Source organism: Apis cerana, linkage group LG7 (genome assembly GCF_029169275.1).
Source record: "Apis cerana isolate GH-2021 linkage group LG7, AcerK_1.0, whole genome shotgun sequence".
Lineage (NCBI taxonomy): Eukaryota > Metazoa > Arthropoda > Insecta > Hymenoptera > Apidae > Apis > Apis cerana.
Window position 1 is genome coordinate 13,310,404 of NC_083858.1, and position 20,957 is coordinate 13,331,360.

At 49.7% G+C, this 20,957-nt stretch overlaps 2 protein-coding genes across 10 annotated transcripts in view; one reads left to right on the plus strand and one right to left on the minus strand.

Annotated features, from left to right (window-relative positions):
* LOC107999327 (TSC22 domain family protein 1-like) overlaps positions 1-20,957 on the minus strand; it is a 266,961-nt gene that overhangs the window by 38,539 nt on the left and 207,465 nt on the right. Inside the window, exon 1 of one of the 7 annotated variants that reach the window (XM_017059060.3) lies at positions 15,949-20,842. The exons of the other annotated variants lie outside the window; for them this stretch is intronic. Coding sequence (XP_016914549.1) covers positions 15,949-15,981 — 33 coding nt within the window. The 5' untranslated portion in view covers positions 15,982-20,842. Of the gene's footprint in view, positions 1-15,948; positions 20,843-20,957 lie in introns of those variants that run through there. 7 annotated transcript variants of the gene reach the window in all.
* The window catches only part of LOC108001543 (L-lactate dehydrogenase A chain-like), a 116,426-nt gene that overhangs the window by 32,493 nt on the left and 62,976 nt on the right, over positions 1-20,957 (plus strand). The window lies entirely within an intron of this gene.

Here is a 20,957-nt window from a genome sequence, read left to right on the forward strand (position 1 = left end):
AAAAAAAGAAAAAAAAAACAGAAAGCAAAGTACCGGTTGGATGCTTTCTTTCCTTTCAAAATTATACGATAACAGTCACGATACGATTTTTTAAACTCAAACTCGATCGAACTCTATCCCCCGTTACGCAGGAATCGTGTATAAATCTCTGGAAGAAAAGGTATACCGGGGGAGGGGAGATAGCTGGCAGGGGGTTGCGCACGAGGAGAAAGAGGGAAGGAGAGGAAAGAAACGCTACATAAATAGATGAGCTGTCGGAGCGGCGGGATTACGTATGACGGGACACGAGGACGGTGGAGGCGAGATGATATCTGGTTCGGGTAGGTACAGTGATAAATCTGTGGGCCTCTGTCAGGTGGAGGAGCGCACAAGGCTCGGGCGATCAGCTTCCTACCGCGCGCGCCTCCTTTGTCTCGTCGCGTCTCGGGATAGGTGGAATCGATCAAACCCCTTTACGAATTTCGCCACCGTGGAACGCGGCGTGGTCGATTCCCGCCGGGGGCCGAGGCGAGCGATCGAAACGATAAACGATATCGATAAGCGATCGTGTTCGTCGCGTTGTGGAATTCGAGACGGAGGCCGACCTCCGATCTCCATCCATTCCTCCTCCTCCTCCTCCTTCCTTTCGTATCCCGACGTTCCAAATTTTCCACCGATACATAACGATAAAGCGGACATTTATCATATCGAATCTGGGTTTCGGAATTTTTCTACTACGTCGCGAACGTGGCTGATTCTTCGAAATTTCTCGTGATCGTCGTCCGTTGTGGAGATTCCCAGAAAGCGTGTTGGACGCGGGGGAAGGGGTTTTCGATTCGAAAGGATCGATCGCCAGTTTGTCAGCGAGCCGAAACTGCGATAATCCCCGAAAAGAGAAGACCGGCTCGGTAGAACGCAACATTTTAATCCGTAAACACGTCGTTCGACGGGCGTCCCGACTCGGCCCGCATTTCGAGCGACCGAATAATCTTTCGTTCCAGCTCACGCACACGATCGCATTAGTCGTGCTCGCTTTCGACGCCGCTGGGAAATCAACGGGCCTCGTTCGAAATGCATTCGACTGAAATTTAGAACGGGGAATAAATTTCTAAGGCTTGAATTTTTCTCCCCTTCCCCGAGTCTAATCCCGTCGGATCGATGTAATAGATGGCACACCTTTGTTTAGCCGCGATGAATCGAAGTATCCTCGCGAAAGTTGGAAAGTTTTCTCTCTCTCGCGTTCCATGTGTGCTCGAAACGTCTCTCGCTGCCCGACAAGGAGAATCGCGCAGTAGAGACGAGCGGGCCTCGTGCGTGTGCGCGTGCGCGGCCGATCATGGCAAAGCAAACACACGTATTCGTCCGCCAAGCTACGTATATACGGCAGAAAGGAAGAAAGGAAGAGGTCGGTGGTGGTGCCTCGTAGCTGCTCTGGCAAAGGTATAAAGGTTAATGAGCGCGCAGGCGCAACCTATTATTTCAGTCGGTTGGGTTCCTGCTCCCCTCTCCCCTCTCCCCTTTACTTTTCCGCCAGTCATCCCCTCTCTTCGTTCTACCGCCACGTTCTTCGTTCCCTCCGTCTCGTTCCCGCGAACGCCGAAACGCCGAAGGCACAGCAGAGCGCACCGCCAGCCGCGCCGCGCCGCGTCGAAAGAAAGAAAGAAAGAAAGAAAGAAAGAAAGAAAGGAAGAAAGGAAGGAAAAGGAAGGATCGTTCGGGGCAAGGAGGGACGGAGGTGGGGAGCGGTTCTCGGGAGAAGGGAGAAGTGGCAGACCTTGAGCTGCCACGAAGCTCTGGACGTCTTCATCCTGCCTCAAGCTGTGCTCCGAGAGAGAAGGATACGCCGCTCTCCCGCTCCGTCCGACCTTCGGATTTCACGAAATCCTTTAAATTCGTACGTACCGTGTACGAAACGGACGCGGTCAAAGGATGCCGACTACGCGATCATCGAGGATTTAACCTAGCCCTGCCAAGCAGGGAGAGGAGGGGAGATCGCGTGATTCCACCGCGTGCTTCCTGCCCCTCCTCTCCCGTGTATCTCGTCTTCCTGGTGCACACGCGCGCTTTCTAACGCTTTCTTCCCTCCCGATATTATTATTAAACGTATCTAACAGTTATATACGGTGATTTCCCTCTTTTTCTCCAGTTTAATCACGCGATATATATATATATATCTTTTTCTCTTTCTTTCTCTCTACGAATCCTCTAGCAATCACCGGTGCTATTGTGGCGCGGGCTCGCATCGAGCACCCTCCACGTCAAATTCCTGGCACGACGCACAACACGCAACCGTTCCCTCTCCCCCTTTCGACATGTCGACAACCCCCCTTTCAACCTTTCTTCTCGTCGTTCCTCCATGGTCCATCCGATTCTCTCTTCTTCTTCTTCTTGCCCGTGGATGGAGGCGTGTATCCCGCTCACATCAGCCGAGGAAAACGTATCTATTCGAGGTGGACGGGAGAACGGACGCGGGAGAGACGGGTTATCCGCACGCGAGCAATGCCATTGTGCTTCCCCTCGGCGATCGGCCTCGGACGGGACGTTGCACACAAAGGGGATAGGTCAACCGATCATCTTTCGCACGGTTTTTCGCGCATTCGACAGTTGCACGACGCTCGCTCCGTTCTTGGAAACATTCGGGATCTTTTGCTCGAGCAAAAATTCAGCGGATAGAAAGTTGGCCGGGTGTGTTCCAAACGCGATCCGCGCGTCGACGACGCGTCCCGGCCGACAAAAAGCAACCGTGAAAATCGTTTTCGAAGGGAACACCCCCCGTGTTTTATTTCTTTTCGACGGGGTCGTGGAATCAGGTCGGTTTCTTTTGTGAGCGCCTCGTACACGTGCGAAGGGGGGAAGGCAAGGGTGCCTCGCCAGAGGGTGAGATTTAACGCATCCCTCCCCTCGTTCCGTGGTGTCGCATCCTACTAGTGCCTCGGCTTCGATCCGCTTTTGTGGCAAACCGTTAAATTGGCTCCACGGAGCTGCGCATCTGTCGCCGCGATACTCGACGCCCGCTTCGTAAAAATAAAATATATAATAAACTCCGTCGAAAGAGAAATAGAAGCGAGACTCGGTTCTTTTCGATCGATGAGTGAATTTACGGGACGCTTCTAGGATTAAAACACACGCTTCTGTCACCAGGGAGGCGTTACTTTCCTGAAATTTCACCACTCGATTAGAGATTAATCGCGCGCGTCTTCGATCAACGAGATAAGTACACCGCGGCGACTCGAAATTGCGGAGGAATCGACCGTCGATTACGAGCAGAGAGAGATTAAATTATTCCACACGCGCGTTGAATTTTTCTTTGCGCGAATTTCTCGAGATGGAATTAAGGGAAAAGATGATTATTTCTTTACCGCTCTTGTACGATACTTATTTCGTAAATTGTAACACTCCTCCTAGATACATCTTGAAATTTGTACGTCGATGAAAAATGATGCGCACGCGCTGCATCGCTACCCGAAAAAGGAAGCGATCCAAGTTATTCGCTGCAGTTGGTCCACGAGACGAGCGTAGAACGAGAATTCGCGGCTGAATGCCGTAGAAAATTGGCAGCTCGCGCGCGATTCTTACGATTTAATTAACCGTTCCAAGATCGCGGACGAGCGAGATCCCCGACCGGCCGAGGTCAACGCCGCTCCAGAAGCCGGGTCACCGGCATGCCCGTCGCTGCGAACCGGCTCTTTATTACGATTGAGACTTTACCAGCTCGATCGATCTCCGTCCGGATCTCACCGCGATCGCGCCCTTATCTCGATCTCGTTTCGACCCACCGCCGCCTCTCCGCTCTTCTTTTATTACCCGCCGCGTAATGAGAGGATGCTGACGCGCCAAGCTGAAATTATCGCGCCAATTACATCCGTTCCGACCGTTTCCTTCGTCACGATTAAAATATAACCGGTGTATAACTGGATTCGAATCTTTCGCGAATTCGAGGATGGAGAAATTCGAATCGAGCTCGTCGCCTCCTCATTGAGAAGATGTAACGTGTTCCAATCGTATTGTTTTCTTCGTTCACGATTAAAGTGTAAGTGTATAACTGGATTCGAATCTTTCGCAAATTCGAGGATGAAGAAATTCGAATCGAGATCAGGATCGCCTCTTTATTGAGATGTAACGTGTTTCAATCATATATGTAAGTATATAATTGGATTCAAATCTTTCGTGAATTCGAGAATGAAATTTGCATTGGGTTAGATTTAGCAGCTGTCGAGGTAACGAATCACCTTTTTAATTAATTAATGAGAAAATGTTGACGCGTAATATGTACGAAATCATGTTGGTATATCGTCGACACGTCAGATTCGAAAATTCAAAGATGAAGAAATTATACTCATATTGGACTCGATTCTCGCTATCGAGAAGGTATTTTACGAATCGCCTCCTTATCGAGAAGATGTAACAACGAAATTATTCCGATCATATTTGTGTTTCCTCCGTTCACGATTAAAATACCAATATATCGCGTCAGAATCTTTCGCAAATTCGATGAAGATGAAGAAATTATATTCGCATTGGACTCGATTCAGCTGTCTGTCGAGAGGTCAGGTTCACACAGGAGGCATCGTGGCGAAATTACGATCATCGATCGCCTCCTCATTAGGCCTAGTAATTACAATCTTGTCGCGGCCGTCGATCCAGCTGCGTTACGTAATCGTGCACAACCGATCGTGACGATATTTCACCGTTTTAATCAGCCTTCCTGTATCGCCTCGAGATGATCGGATACCGACCCCTGCAAATCTTCTCCTCTCCAATACTCCTCTTTACGCGTTTGTATTTTCGCGGATCAACGTGAAATCAACAGGTTTCCGAGTTAATCTAGCTTGCTGCATTTTTGCAGTGCGCGAAATTGAAAAAGTGGGAAAATCACCGCCACCTTGGATCTTTCGCATTTGAAAGAAAGGAGAGGGAGAGAATAACGATTCTCGTTAGTAGATGGAAACACGTGCGTAAATTGCGATCTCTATGCGGTTCATTAAGGAAAACCGTTCTCGCGTCATTAACGGTTCCTCTTCCTCGATATACTCGAGCTGAATTACGCGGGACCCCGCGTTGTGGAAAGATTCTCCCCTCTAGCTACGCCCTCCGTTCACCGCTAATCCCAGCCACACGGTTAAACATTTTTCGAGTTGATTCGTTAGAATATTCGCAGAACGAGGGAGATTTAATGGAGCAGATTTATCACGGGATGCTTCAATTGCACGGACCTCCGGGAAATCCATAAATCGATCAATCTTAATATAACTTAAGGAGGATTTACTCGAAACACCGGAAAGAGCAAATAACGAACAAAGTAGATTTTCGAAATAATGCCCTGCCCGATCCAGTTCCACGTAGCTGGTGACTGGTTTCGTGAACCGATCGCGGACGAAACGCTGGTTGATCTCGGTGAAGTAGATTTTTGAAAAAATATCGATGCAGAAAGACCTACCGAAACCTTCTCTCCCTGCTCGATCCAGTTCCCGTTTCGTGGACTAGCCGCCCCTTTCCACGTAGACGTAGGATCCGAGGTTGTCTGCGATGCCTCGCGACCCAAGATCGAATGTGCGATCGAGTGTGTAAGTGCGAGAGCAGGCCACCAGCAGAGCTTGGACCACCTCGACCGCCGGTGCAGCCGGCCTGTACCCCCTCTCTCTCTCTCCATCGATCGTTCCCTCTTCGTCCAGGCCGAGCGAACCGGCCATCGCTCTTTCTTCGCCGTTCAAGAAAGCCGCCTCCTCGAGGAGAGAGAGAGAGAGAGAGAGAGAGAGAGAGAGAGAGAGAGCAGGCACGATGAAAAAGAGAAGCTGGGACGAAGCTGGGCCTTCCTCTCGACCGCCGCGGTAAGAATGCGTGGGCCGGACATAATGATTCGGAACTTTGTCGGCCTCCTCCAGCAACTAGATTAACTAATATATAAATATTCATGCGCCGTGAAATCCCTCCGACTGTATCGGCCTGCGAATTTTCCCTCCCTTCGAATCGATCCTCTCGTATTCGTATCTATTAGATATTAGATCGAACGGTTCCCTGGAGAGAGATTAAATTATTATTCGCGAGAATCACCCGTTTCAGCGGATATTCAGAGGAGAAACTTAAAATAGATTGAATAGTTTTCGATCGAACGAGTAATCACTAATAATATCGATAGAATGGTTATAGCCTTGTAATTTCTATCGTTTCCTTCGTTACATAACGGCGATACAATTTTCTCGCGCATGTACGATAAATAGAAAAGAATATGACGAATAGAAAAAGGAGAAGTTTTCTCCTTTGGGGCGGAGAAAAAGGGTGGATCGTCGTTGCATCGGTCGAGTCGTTGAACTTACGGGCTCTGTTAGGGCATGTTTTTCTGTAACGGGGGTATCGTTAATCGGCGACTCTGATTTAAGAATATCACCATGCGCCGTCCATTGTTCCTCACTTCGCGGCCGCCTCCTCGAGAATGCCTCGCGTGGGCGTCCGAGCTGCCGATATAATCCTCCCCGTCTAATCCTCCCGTGAACAATGGGCCGACCGAATCCGCGCCCCGGATTCCGCAAAGAATACGCTGTCGAAAACGAAGAAGCCGCGAGGCTAAAATCGGGGGACACGGGTTTTACGAGCGGCGAGGGAGGGGGATCGCATTAGCCTAATCGTTCCGAGCCCGGCCCGCCAAATAAATTGGCTGATTTGCATGGAAATTAGGAATCCCCCGTGGATCTATCTGCGCGAGCCATCGACGTCTCCGTCCGGAGAGAGAGACCTCCCCTCTCGGCGTTCCCTTCTACGTGTACCAAGGAATGCAACGTTCAAACGCGTAACTCGTCCACCGTTTCTTCGTGGAAGATGCACGCGGAAGCCGCTTACTCCTCGGAATGGAATGGCCAGGTTCGACTTCCATTCTCGTTCCTTCGTTAATTTATCGACCCTCATTTTCCTCCACTGCAAAATTTTCTCCCCCTCTTTTTTCCACGTCGGCTCGGAGAGAGGCAATTAGGCAAAAAGTAAGTTTCCGTTCAAGAACGGAAGGGGAGGGGGATATCTGGAAATTTAACGTTTCCTGGACCGAGCAGAAGAAACAAACACTAACAAAATCGTAAACGAGGGAACAGGATTCGGCGCTTAATTCGATCGCTTCGAAACCGTTTAACCACCCGATTCGCCAGGGATTCGGGCCGCGCACCGCGGGGGAGGCCGTGGGCCAACAATTAGGCTCGATACGAAACGCGGCCTACAACCCAATTAACATAATATTATCCAGAACGCGTTCGTAATGGAATATTTATCGCGTTCTAACCGAGATCGTGCGAACCGATCTCGCCCCGAGGAACCCGAACCTGGCGGAAGCGCGAGGGATACAAGCACCGCAGGCAGCGCGCTTTGGCGGCGAACGACGCGAGGCTCGAAGCGCTTCGAACCGGCGGCCTGGAAGCGATAATTTCCAGCGTTCGCGGGAAAAGAGGGCGGGCAACGCCGCTTTTACGGCGGCCATTACCCGCGCAGGATTCCCGAAACTCCGCTCGAGGACGATACGAGGCGAGGTGTTTCGAAATCCTTTGCAATTTCCACCCCGTATTGCACATCCACTCGAATGTCTTCCTCGAGCGTTGATAAAGCTAATTAGGAGGGATCGCCAATAGGATCTTTTTTTTAAAAGCGCGACCCGAGTTTCGTCGTCCGTTCCATTTACGGCGGCTTTTAACCCCCCGTTTCCTACCCACGGGCGGGGAAGAGCTTGTCGTTACCACGCTTCCACCGATGTTTCAGGCGCGGGGAGTAATTGGCCGAGCGGAATTCGGCGCTCGTCGAGAGGCCTCGTCGTGTTCACGGTGATTATTTCATTTCCAACCAGTTTGTTTATTACGGGGAATAAAACTACTGGTTTCTTTGCTGGGACGAAGTAGCGTGAAAAAGATGTGACGAAAGGGGTCGTGTATTTTTTTTCCCCCCCTCTCCTTCTCGTTCCTCTCCGCGGGAACAATCTTTTAGCTTTCGATCTCAAACTTGAACACGTTGAATCGTAAATGTTTACAGGGCGACACAGCTGCTCTCGACGTTTCTAACCTATTTCTTCCTCTTGCACGCGTCCGTTCTCCCCGGCCACGGGGAGAAAAAAAAAGAAAGAGAAAGAAGGGTTCGAGTTCGTAGAAACAATCGCGAATCGCGACTTTCCACTTTCCCGATTTGAGCCACCCACCGATATATATTTACGAGTAATTGGTACGATCGATCGCGAGGTCGAGCTCCCCGAATGTTTGTTCGCGCGTATACGGCGGGAGAGGGAGGGGGCAGAAATATATAGGCGGCGCGCAAGGCTAAATACAGGTTCGAAAAGGAGAAACGAATTACCTACGAATCGGCTCCCCGCCACCCCCTTTTTTACATCGCCTGCTGGATCGAGGCAAGAGAAGCGGCCCCTTTCATCCTCTTCTTCCTCACCTCGGTTGGGAAAACGACCACGGGTCCTTTCGCCCAAAGCGATCGGCCCCCCCTATTCTCCCTTCTCCTCCTTCCTTCGTCCCCTCTTTTTCCTCTTCTCGACGTCTCCATTAAAAGCGCCTTCGGGGGCATCGCGATTTGCCTACCGATCCGCATCACCACGAAACGATTCCAGAAACGATTCCATTTCTATTAAATTTCCACTGCTGTGCGAGATCGTCGAAGATTGTCGAAGGCCAGCAGTTGTTTGAACTGGCTGTTAAATTTTTGCGTTCGTGTAACGTATAGCGTGCCGTTCCTCCACGTTTTTCGTGAGCCCGCTTTCGTCGAATCCTCCCCTCTCCTCCTCTCTGCGGTTCCCTCGAACGAGGAACGAACCCATCTATTCATCTTTCTCGTTAAGCAACCGGACATCTTCATCTCTGGATCGATGCCTCTCTCTCCCCCTGGATGTCTCGATGAATCGAGTTATACGCCACCATATTTCGTCCACCCGTCATTTAGGGATATCGCGTGATTCCAACGAGTCTCACGCCCTTCTTCCTTCCTTTCCTTTCTTCCTATTTCTCTCGCCCCCTTCCTCCACGCGCTCTTCGCGCAAAAACGCCCTTCGTTCCGTCGCTTTTTCCATGTATAATTATTTCAGACACGTCGTTTTTTACCCAATTTTTTACCCCCCCCTCTTTCCAACTTTCGAGGATAAAGCGTCGCTGAAACGGTGCTCGATCTCGACCAGGCCTTTGAACGAAACGTTTCGAACTGGATATCTCCTTTCAGCGCAAAATCGATCCTCGTAGAAAATTAAAGCGGTATCTGCCCTATCCGCGCGCTGGTGTTCCAGCTGACGGCCGCCGATCCCCGGGGATAAACGTGCGTGAAAATCGGTAATCGGTCGTGGAAAGCTCGTCCCCGCTTTCTCCGCCAAATAATTCGCGTGATTCGTCTCGCAGCCGTTCTCCTTCCTCCCTTTCGACTTTGCTGCCGATTCGAGCCTCGAGAGGAGAATCAAACGTTTCAGAAGCTTAACAGTTAACTTTATAACTCGTTCCCTTTTCTTTAATTTGATAATCATTTATCATATCGTCATTTAAACTATCGTGTGAAGGGAAAGAAAAATGGATGTATCGAGGAATTTTATCAGGAACAATGAAATTTATACACGAGTATATAATTTTTAGAAATATAAACGATATTTCGATGTATCTTCTTCTTTTTCGAACCGCGTTACTTTAAACGCACCGTTCGAGGGATAATCGAAACGATCTCGATCGTTTTAAACAGCTTGTCCATATTTTTCGAACGAAAAGCTGATTTTCTTCTTCTTCTTCTTCTTCCAAATTCTCGCGAAAGAAACGACTTTCCGCTTAATCCCAAGAGAAGGGTAATTCCGCGCGAGTAAAACGCGTCCTGTTTCGAGAGGCGAAGGTGAAATCCGTTCCGAGGATCGATTAACTGGAGAGAGCGGGCACTTGGGCTGGCACTTGACTCGAGTTAAGTCGGGCCAAGGGCTGTTTTCGCGAGAACGAGGCGGAAAGGAATGTTTGCTGCGCTTTCCTCTTCCCCGATCGATGCCACGGACGTATTTACCACGGCGTCGAGGAAAACGGCGCACCACCACCGGTCAACACGCGGGATATTTATACATCATCGCGCTCGTAAAACCGTTTCGTCGAGCGCTTCCACTTGGAAACGATCGCTCCTCCGGTGGTTCCAAGCCTGGAATCGTTACGCTTCTAAATTAACGCGTTGGAATCCCAAGGATCCGGTAAACGCCGTTCCGTCCATTTCCAGTGGATATTTCGTTGGGGAGGATTGAAAAGTCGGGATTTCGATTCTCCATCTCTCGAGTTGATACGAATTTCGGTCGTACATCGCGTAACGAATGAAAAGTGGAACGAGGTCTTAACGAGTTTTTAACGAACACGTTTCCGCTTGCACGGAACATTCATCACAATCAGCATTCGTCGGATCCTCGGTTTGGGAGGACGATTAATTCCCCGGTAAAAATATCCGCTCGATTCTCCTTTTCGACGCGCCGATTCGAGGTCGAATAATTCGTGTGAGAATAATCTCTGGCAACAACGTGGGAAGTTATGATACGTTTAAGGAGAGAGAGTTCTCGAATGCACGCGAAACAATGCGTTTCCATTTCACGCGTTTCTGCATTCACCGTGCTGGAATTTCCGCGATGCTTCGATCGATACGCGCATGCGCACATACACGTACATATGTATGTATATCTCGTGGCGGCAACGGCAGATGATGCATATCAAACGGAGCGAGACTCGGACTCGTTCGCCGACCGGTAACAATGCGTTAATGTCTCGACGCCGATCTGATTACGGGGGATTTACGTTGGTCATCGTCATTTCGCGAAGAGCTCGTGTCGCGGCCGAGAGAGAAACTGATTTTTATCGTTTCTTTCGTTCCACCTCGAGAGACTCTCCGGTTCAACAGTCGGAAATCTTTTCTTCTTGCGTTTTCTTCTTCGTCCGTTTCGATCCGATTAATTATTTCGTTATTTCGAATTCTCGTAAAAATTGTAGTTACACGTAGCTCACGATTACAAGCAACGTTGTACATCTCTGGTTTCTCGTTCGAGATGGATGCTCCATGTTTCTTGAGTTTCAACCTGCGCGTGGGCGTGTAATTAAGGAAACGGTGGAGAGAGTATTCTTGAATCGAGGAAAAAACAGCCACCTTGTTCCAAGTTCACATCAAACTCCTCGATTTTAAAAATTTCTCGAACGAAACGAGGAATATAAACGTGGAGACAGACACTTTCGCGACGATTAATGATTTATTCCCTTAAAATATGGTATACATTTGCGAGAAAGATGAAATTTATTAAATCCATCTTGAATACATTCGATCGACTCGTCAAGAATTAAAGGTTCCAATTCTTCTTTGCTCCCTATACAATAGCCATCGCTAAATTACCATGACCTCGTTCGTTTTGTATCAATTAATTGAAACTACAGCGATAACTTTGGTAATCTTCGGCTTAACTCAAAAGTTATTTACCTATCAATACAGTGTAATCAGTATTCGTGAAATTTCTGAAATTTTCTTTCGGCATATTTTCGGACGGAGTACACAATTCATCCAATCCAACCCAAGAGCTGACGACCGCGACACCACGACGGTTGCAACCAATTTGCGTACTTCTATAAATGCAGGTACCGGTGGCGTGTAGCAGCGAGTAAACGTCTCCTAGGCCGGCGTCCAGTATTCCGGTGCCATGCATAATGCATGAGCCGCCGCGGTGTGTTTCTTCCTCGTATCCTTTTCCTCTTCCACCGGATCTCGCGCTTCCATGCGCCAACACCGGATTCGCTAATTAAGAAGCCGCCTCGATTTATCCACGGACGATTAAATCCTGCGAACGTGATCACGAACGTCCACCAATCGTCGCAACGCTATTCGTTTCGCCGCGGAAATGGAAAGCGGGAAGGGTTCGTCCATTTTAGATTCTTGTACTCGAACAGTTAATTGTAGTACGAAAGAAAGGAAGAAGGGAAGGATAAGTTTTAATGGAGGCACGAAAAAGAGAGGAAGGAAATTTCACTCGCGCGACAAAGGAAATTAAAAAAAAGAGAGTTCTCGAGGCGGTCCAAATGTCTCAACGCCCTTTGACGATGATAAAGTGGTGATAATAACGCGACTAAGTAATCGAGCCCTGGTTCGCGAGCAAGATAAATTTCTCCGCTGCGGCTAATGGCGTTTCTTGCCCGCGAATTCATCTTACGAGGCCGATCATCCGCGAACCCTTCGATGCGCGAATACAACCCATAACTCGGCCTTTCTTTCTTCTCCCCTCTTCATCCCGTGAATAACCCGACGAAGATGTCGATAGATACGTGGAATGGCGATAAATTGGAAATATCTTATCGGCGATTCGGTTGGAAAGAATCTACGCAGGGAAGAGAATTGATCAAACGTTATCCCATTTCAATGAATAATTTTACTCGAAACTTTCAATTTTACACGTGCGCATAATGAAAGAAGGGGAAATTATTCGAATAACTGTGTTCTTCCACTGCGATAGATTATTAATTTTACTCGAAATTTTTCGCTAACCAACGAATTCTAAGAACAGATACGAGCAACCGCGAGATAATAATTAGCGAGATACTCCCACTACTTCCCTATATATACCGTAATACAACGAAATTCGACGGCAAGAAAAATGTTCCAACGTACAATTCCACGAGGCGGCTACGGCGGACAGAGCCATTCGAGTGGTCGAAATTCTCGGAGGAAACGTCGCATCCCGACGGAAAGCGCTAATTGGCAGTTATTTCCCACCCCCTGCGACGTTGCGCACACGCTCCATGCATATGCATACGCGAGCCTTCTCCGCAAATTCTTGGATTCGCGCGATAACGCGGTGGCCCCCGCCGACCCGTGGCATAAAACCGGCAGCCACGTGCATCGATACACCCATATTTGCATATCCGAAACGGGGCACAGATCGACGACACCCGCGTTCCTTCCGCGCGGGAAAAATTATTCTTGCCCCTTTGTTTTCCTCTTTTTCGTGTCGAATTCGTTCGGGGCGAGAACAACCCTTGTGAATCGAACAGCTGCCTCGAAGAGCGCCAAGGGAAAACTGGTGGACGCGCGGGGAACGAGACAGATGCGGGGGGACGAACGTTCGTGATCCACGGTGATAAAATTTACGGCGCGGCATATGGCTGTGTTCGCGTGATGCCCTCGCATTTCTCTCCCATTTTCAGTCCCCCTCCCCGGTTAATTGATAATAAATTTCTGACCCTCTCGCGCCGAACGGTAAGAGAATATAATACACGTAGGTGAATTAGGAAGTTTACGTTTTCATATCTTCTTTTTCCTTTTCCATCCCCTGCAATCGTTCGGGCAGATCCGGTTCTTAGCAAACGCAGAAACTAGTCCGCGAAACTGACCGGTGCAGTTGCACCGGTTACGCCTCGGAACAGGATAAATTATTTATGAAACGCCAACATTCGAGACAGCCCCCCCGCGACAAACCGCTCCATCCCGACGCGTGCCACTTTCCCTTTCCTTTGCTTCCCGTTCCATCCAGACGAAATCGAATTGGTGATGTTCGTAATCGATTATATATCGCGTGAAAGTTACTCTCGGAAGTAAGACAGGCTTAAATACTGCGTCCAAGATCCCTTCAGGGTATCTGAAAGGTGAAGTGAGGGAAAAACTCTCCTGAATCGCGCGATGTCTCGATTCGTGGAAACGTTACACCGCGAATTATCGTCAACGAGGAAAAATTGTCCCGCCGTTATCCAAGTTTGTCTTTTTAAAGCGCACGCGTGCGCTTTTTCAAACGATAGCCCGTCATCATCATCACTTTTCCGCGAGAATAGTCTCCGTATATATATATATATATATACACGTGCACGTCTGTGGGAAGATATAGGGGTTTCATCGAGGTTGAGATGTTAAAACCGAGATGGAGTTACGTACGAAGGATTGTAAAAGGATAATTACATTGCCGGGAGTATAGGTTGTCAAATGAGCCATCTCTTCCTTTTCATCGTTTATTCCAACTTTGAAAATATTTTCCGAGATATATATATATATGTATACGTCTTCTTTCCAATTTTAAGACATACGTCGAAACGCGTACACGCGTACGTCGCGGTAAAACTTTTCATCCGCGTAGCACGGAGTGTAAAAAAAAATTAAAATTACCGCGGTAATTCCACTACCGGATGGAACTGGAATATAATTACACGTTGTTCCGCCCTAGTAAAAGTAATTCGATCTCTCTCTCTCTCTCTCTCGAGGCAGAAGGGCGGAAGGGTGGGTGGGGAAAAGTGCGTTAGGAGAGGGGTGTGTCGCTAGCTCGAGTTAACAGCCGGCGAAATTGCGGAGAGGAGCTAGGCGCGGTGGGCAGAGAAAGAAGGAGAAATGGAAAAGAGGAAGAGGAAAAAGGCGCGAGAAATCGATGCCTTCTCCTCTCTCGTGGTGGACGGACGATTCGTTTCATTTCGATATCGTGATTTAATATCTGTAAAATAACGCGTCGTTCACGATGGTAGAAACGAGCAATGTCATTGGCGGAGTTTCGCTCGGTTCGAACCGGTCAACACGTTCGGCTGTAAATTCCATCGACTCCGAGCGGAGTCGTCGTCGTTTTCGCAATTTCATGCCGTGTTATAGAGTCGATTATGATCCACGGGCTGAGCGGTATTTTTCAACGCGAACCCCTCGATATCTCGATACTCGTACCCTTAAAAAAATTGGGCCATTTTTATCGAAACCAGTGTATCTCGGCTTTGAAATTTTACATCGTTTCGCACGGCGGAGAGATGGATCGTTCGTAGAAAAGGAAGAGGAGCCACTCCTCGAACGCGCACTCGCCGCGCGTGTAACGAGAAAATTCGAAGCGCGGACGAGAAAGCGCCATTAACCGAGCCCGCTCTTTCCTCCAATCGAGCCGTCCCTCCCTTGTAACGTGGGAGGCTCGGTACACGTCGCGCGCGATCCGTCGCGATCGCTCGGACAGCCTGTTAACGATGTTTGCGCAACAACGTGATTTACGAAGATCGGCCCGCGCTTTCCTCTCCACGCTCTAAACAACAATGAGCTCTCCCCGCAATCTTATCTGCGCCCATTGTGCGTGCGTTTTATTGCCGGCGAATCGGTTGAATTCGTCCGTCGAGGAGGCGGAGTAGTTTGCGAGTCTTAATTGTACCTCACGACGATGTGCGAATCCACGGCGGAAAAGGACGCGACGCCCTCCTCCGTTCGACGAAAATCGCCACGGAAAGAAGGAAGAAGTGCAAATTAGTCGTAGGCCCTGCTCAATGGTCACCAGGCACGCGAACGAGTTGCAGCTTCGGAGATTTTGTCGTATGTCGCCCCTTCTTCCTCGAATGCGAGGATTACGAGGCAACCCTTTCTCTCGGAGAAAAATTCCTACTTTTCGCCCCAACCGGTTCCGAGCTCGCGCGTTTGCTCGCGAGATAAATCGCGGGAGGAATCGGCGAGAGGAGGAGGAGCGCTTGAAATTTCATCGCGACCGCGTAATGCGCGCGCCTATTAAATGAACCGGTTTTAATGAATTTGCTCGTCCGCGGTGCACGTGTGTTGCTCCAGAGACTAATCGAGCGGGGCGTAACGAGCTCCTCCGATCCTTCCACGCAGCCCGGGGACGGAACCGACTCCGCGTTTTTTGCCACCTCGCCTCGGAAATTTGTCTGTCGCTGCCTTAATACGACGCCTGTCACGCGCGGCCACGCTCGTCCGTCCAACGCCGCCTCGTATACCGCGATTTTCGAAAGTTTGCGGATGGAATCGGCGGAATATTCGGAACGTTTTTAACGCGCGCGAGATTCGATCCAATCATCGAATCGATTCCACGCGTTTCCTCCATCGACCAAGCGCCCATTCGTCCGCGTTTTGTTCTACGGATAGTTTTCGCGATACTCCGGTTCTCTCTCGTCGCAGATCGCAACGTATCGATTCGAATAAATCTGTTACGTTCATCCACGTAATAGAAGAGGCGTTCAGAAGAGGCTGCGAACACCCTCCCCCACGGAAAATAAAGATCGGTGTACTCACTATGTCCTCCATGCTGCGATTTCCGGCGTGCATTAAATCCAGGGATCCAGGCACGGGTTCCCACGGGCGTCGCCTGATGGGCTCGTCACATTCACCTGCTATCTCCCAACGCTTTTTCCCCGCTCTTCACCCGATCGTTCGATCACTCGCGGCTCCTTCTCCTCTCACCGGACATGGAGGAGGCGACCTCCACCAACGTGTCGTCAGTCACCACTTTCCCGAAAACAAATCCAAATTCCTCGTTCCTGCTCCACCGATATCTTTATTACCGGCATAACACTGTTTTCACGATAAACGTTATACGTGCGCGTATCTCGTATCCCTGTTACGCAACCAGATCTTCACCGATAAACCACCACACACGCACATATATATATAGGTAAGCAGTTTGGCGGACCTGTTTTCTCGTAATCCGAGATCGGAGAGGCGTAGTATCGAGAGTCTATTTATGCGGGGGAAGGAAAAGGGGGAGGAAAAAAAAAAAGAGAAAAAGATCGCGCAGCAGAGACACGCACACGCGGGGCCCGCGCGATCTCACCGTAAGATCGCGGCGAGGATCGTCGTCACCGGTACACGGTGACGACAACGACAGTCAGGGTGGTCCACCACGCGCGACATCCTTCGTACCGGTCGTCGAAGTCTCCGCTCGCCACCACCGACGGATATATATCCTCCTCCTCTCCTTCTCCTTTTCCTCCTCCACTTCTGTGTGTCGTACGTGTTGCGGGGATTCGCGTAACTCGGTTTCGACGTCGTTCGTTTCCGTCCCAAGCGCAAAAGACGCGCGTTTGCGAGAGAGTAACCGCGCTGAGAGATCCACAGAGGGGAGGAGGGGAGAGCACACGCGCAAACGAGAGTTGGTAGAAGCGTGGACGGTGTTCCCGGGACGTCGGTCGAGGGACGCGGCGAGAGAGGCAACCGTTCGCCGGCTCGGGCTGAATCTCACTGACTCGGTTCTCGCGTTGCCTCTGCCGCAACGTGTTGCGCCGCCGGCAGGGAGGGAGAGGACGGCGAGCGGAGAGGGGGTTGAGGCCTACCGGGTGCCCAGGGCCTCGACCATTATCTCTCCTCTTAGGGCACCGGCCCTCGCGCACGGCCGAGGAGGAGGCGAGGCGTCTTTATTATATTTACGAGGCGTTATCGATACCCGATCGAGCCGATATTGATTCCGCCACGGATCTCCCCTTTGCTCGCTTTCGCTGCCAATTTTTCCTTGGTTGCCCGCGTCGCGTCTCTGAATTGTTGCAGAGAAAGAGTGGGTTGGGAGGGCATGCGGGTTTACACGGATTCCTCCTCTCCTCGAGTCACATAGGGGTGACCTTCTACTCGGCTCGGCTTTTTTAGAGATAGGCCCGAGCTCTGTAAGTGAGACGTTTTCGATTCCATGGCGGCGGAAGTCGTGGAACATTGCGTGTAATTTATTCTTTGTCCGCTCGCCCTTCCACTCTCCTCTTCTCTTTTCTCCGCGCGCACGCTTCGGATCACTCTCCTCTCTCGGGGATAAAAAAACGAGTTTCTCGTATGAATTAGACGTCCCTTTGAATTATCGCGTCGCGCCTCCCTACCTGACTCTCGTGCTGCAGGGGTCATTGTCTTTATAATCCTCCCAGTTCTCGTTTCGGACGCGTCGTACCCGTGATTTACGTGAATTCTATCGCGCCTCGTTCCACCCGTATCGTTAAAATCCGCCTTTTCTATTTTTTTTCTTCTTCTTCTTTCACAACAGTTACGAAATAATCCCTGGTATTTCGAGAAAGCTTTCTTCTTAAGCGCGTCGTTACGAGTCCGTACTCCTTCGATCTTTGCGTGGGTCCTCGGGCGGAAAAAGTTACGTGATAAGAGAATTGCATCGAACGTAATAATGATCGGTGATCATTTTCATTGACTCGAAGATTGTTAACGCGATAAGACGTCGCAATCCTCTTCAACGCCCATAAATAACACCGCTGCTTTTCACTCGACATCGAACCACGCTGACATCGGCTTCCATCCACTCGATTCGTATACCATTACGCGTTTCGCATCGATCGAAAGCGAAAATGATTCATCCACGAATTTCATACGCGTTGAATTTCATAAAATCAGACGCATAAGAGACGAATACTTTCTTTCTCTTCACGAAAATTCACAATCGTTTCTCTGTTACCGTGTGAGAAAGGCAATTCTCCGTTCGAGTGTGTGCGTATGTGGGTGGACCGCGTAACAGCTGATGCTAGATTCGAACGGGCCGATAACGACACGAATCGATTTCGATACGGGTGTCGAATATTTTCAACGTTTACTTACTCCTGAAAGCGTAGACGTTCGAAAGTGTATTCGAGGTATCGCGGTTTTCATGGAAACATGAAGCGATCAAGGATCGTCGCGTAGGAATTCAAGTAGGCAGAGGCTGGAAAGTATAAGCAGCGTCGTGAGCTAGTTACAAAGAGGTTTAATTGGCCTTCGCGAATAATCAGTCGGAGCGTTTCCAACGACAGTGTTGCGCGAAACGGGAACAGCGCAACGCCGAAAGAAACCTTGGGGGAATTATTTTCCACGCGCCGTCACCGTTTTGCGACGATATCGATCGATGCGAAAAGAGACGCTAACGAGCGGCAGAAACACCGTTACCCGATTCACCAATCGCGATTCCCCGATATACATCCTTAACCTCTCCTATTAATGATTTCCAATCTATAGACGAGAGAAATTTGTGCCGGACGCTTCTCTCCCCATTTCAACCAGTCGGCTCTGTCTATCTTTCCATCTATCCGTGCGTTTTAATGATACGACCGCCACTTGCTACCACGTTGCCACGTAGCTCGATTCAAACGCACTTCTCGCCGTCTTTCCGTACCGTCCTACGCGTACGAATTCTTTATCGATCAACGGTACGAGAAAAAAGAAGGGGAGGGGACGTATTACACGCGGTAAAATAGACGTTCGGACAATTTTGATCGGAGAATGCGAATGGAATAACCTTTCCTCTCCCTCTCCCCTTGATTCCCGTGAAAGCGCGCGCTGCTTGTGTGCCCACGGAGGGTAAGGGAGGAGGGGGCTTGATGAACTTGCCTCGTGAATCACCTCGCCTATAAAAATCGGCGCCGATGCGTGAGAGAGATAATGGCGGGGAGGGGCGGTAACAACAGGTTTGCTTATGTACGCGCACAAACACACGGCAGGAAACGGCTCCAAGAGCGCAACGCGCATCCACGCTCTCGGTTAACGTTCCTTCCGCGAGAGGCGATATCGATTAAAATTTCCCTCGATTTCGTCGCGAGGATTTCCCTCGTCTTGGAATTACTTTCCTCGAAACGGCGAAAGAAATCGACGATAAACGGGGCCATCGTCGAGGAAGCAGAATCGATTCGAGATACGATACGAGCGAATTCCTAAGACCCCTCCTTCTCTTATCTCGGCTCGAGTGATCTTTCGATGCACGAATCCGCGCTTGTTAATTAATACGCGAATTCCCCTGCACAAACGAGGGGGGAGGGAGTCCTCTCGTCCATTTCGCATTCAATTAGGTTTGCCGAATGCCCGGCCGCGCCTCCCGCGATACAACGATAGCGCGGGCCGGGAGGAACCCTAATCGATTACGTGGCGCAACGATTGAGAAATCCACCCATTGTTCGCCGATACGATGCGCGTTCCTTGGGATCGCTCGGAGAACACTGCGCAGGTGTTCCATCTATCGCCGCGATCCCGTGCTTACGTAATTTGGAGGAATGGAGAGTGACAGACGTTTAATTAAACGGTGGGTGTAGGTTCCAAGGAGGGGGATAATAGGATTACGTAACAAGACGCGACACGCGCAATTCGTCGATACGCTACTACTTTCTCTCCCGTAATACTTCTCCTCGTTCGTTCTTTCCATCGAGTTCTTCGTAACTGGGATACTGATAAATCTAGCATTCGAATTCAAAATCTCGTCCAAGCATTTTTACGTGCGATGGTGGCCTGAAAGTAGCGATAGATGTAAACGAGGAGATAAGAGAACAGGAAGAGGTGGAAAAATGAGATTCGAGCGGCGTAATAATCGGGGCGAGGCTTTGCCCCGGATTCGAAATGTCGCAGACCATATAGATAGATTCTAATCTATCGACGGAGGAACAAAACCGGAGGCCAAGTCCGTTGCGCAACGTTTCGTATCGATCGTAAATTTTGCGGGATTAATACGCGAAAGCAATTTGGGATCGCTTGTCGGGGTAGGACGGATTCGAATTTTGATCGCCTCGGGCGGTGATCGGTCCGTCGAAAGAAATTCACGCGTTGGAAAACGGAATTAATTTACGATCCTTCTTTCTCTCTGGACCGAGTCCGGGGACAACGAAGCTCGCGCCAATTCGATCGAGAAACGAGATTCGGGCGGGGAGAGGGGAACGAGGAAGTCGAAAACCAGTCGGCCGAAACGTGGGACGTTAATAAAATACGGTCCTAAGCCGCTTCGAACACCTTGTAACGCAGCGACGGGCGCGTTCGCCGATCGTAGACGTTATATCTTTATCGTCGCCCGTTTCGCTCCAACGAGTTTTTTCCACCGAAAAATGTTTCCTTCCAACTCGGTCAAGTATAATAGCCCCATAACTCGTTTCGCGAAAAATACCGCGGATACTCGCGATAAGCGATAATTACCTCGATGGAGCAATGCCTGTGCAATCGATACGATTGTCAATTTCGTCCCGTAATTAGACCGTCGATTTATTTCCCCTACGTGCGTGCCACGTATCCAATAATTTATCCACGGTAACGTACAATTCCTATTAACCGCGAGTAACCATCTCCGCGAGAACCGTTTACTTTTCCTTCCCAATAAACGATATCCTTATTTCATACTCGAAACATCCTAAATCGTATCTATTGATACATCTCATCCTCGCAAGCCTCGAGTTGTACACTTGCATCTCCCTCCAACCAAGTGGAACACCTTCGAACAGCTCCGAGCGTATTTATCGCGTTTTCGTTATCCACCCGATCCTATTAGTTTCATCTCTCGCGGTGGAGAGGTAGCTTTCAACCGCTTACAAGTC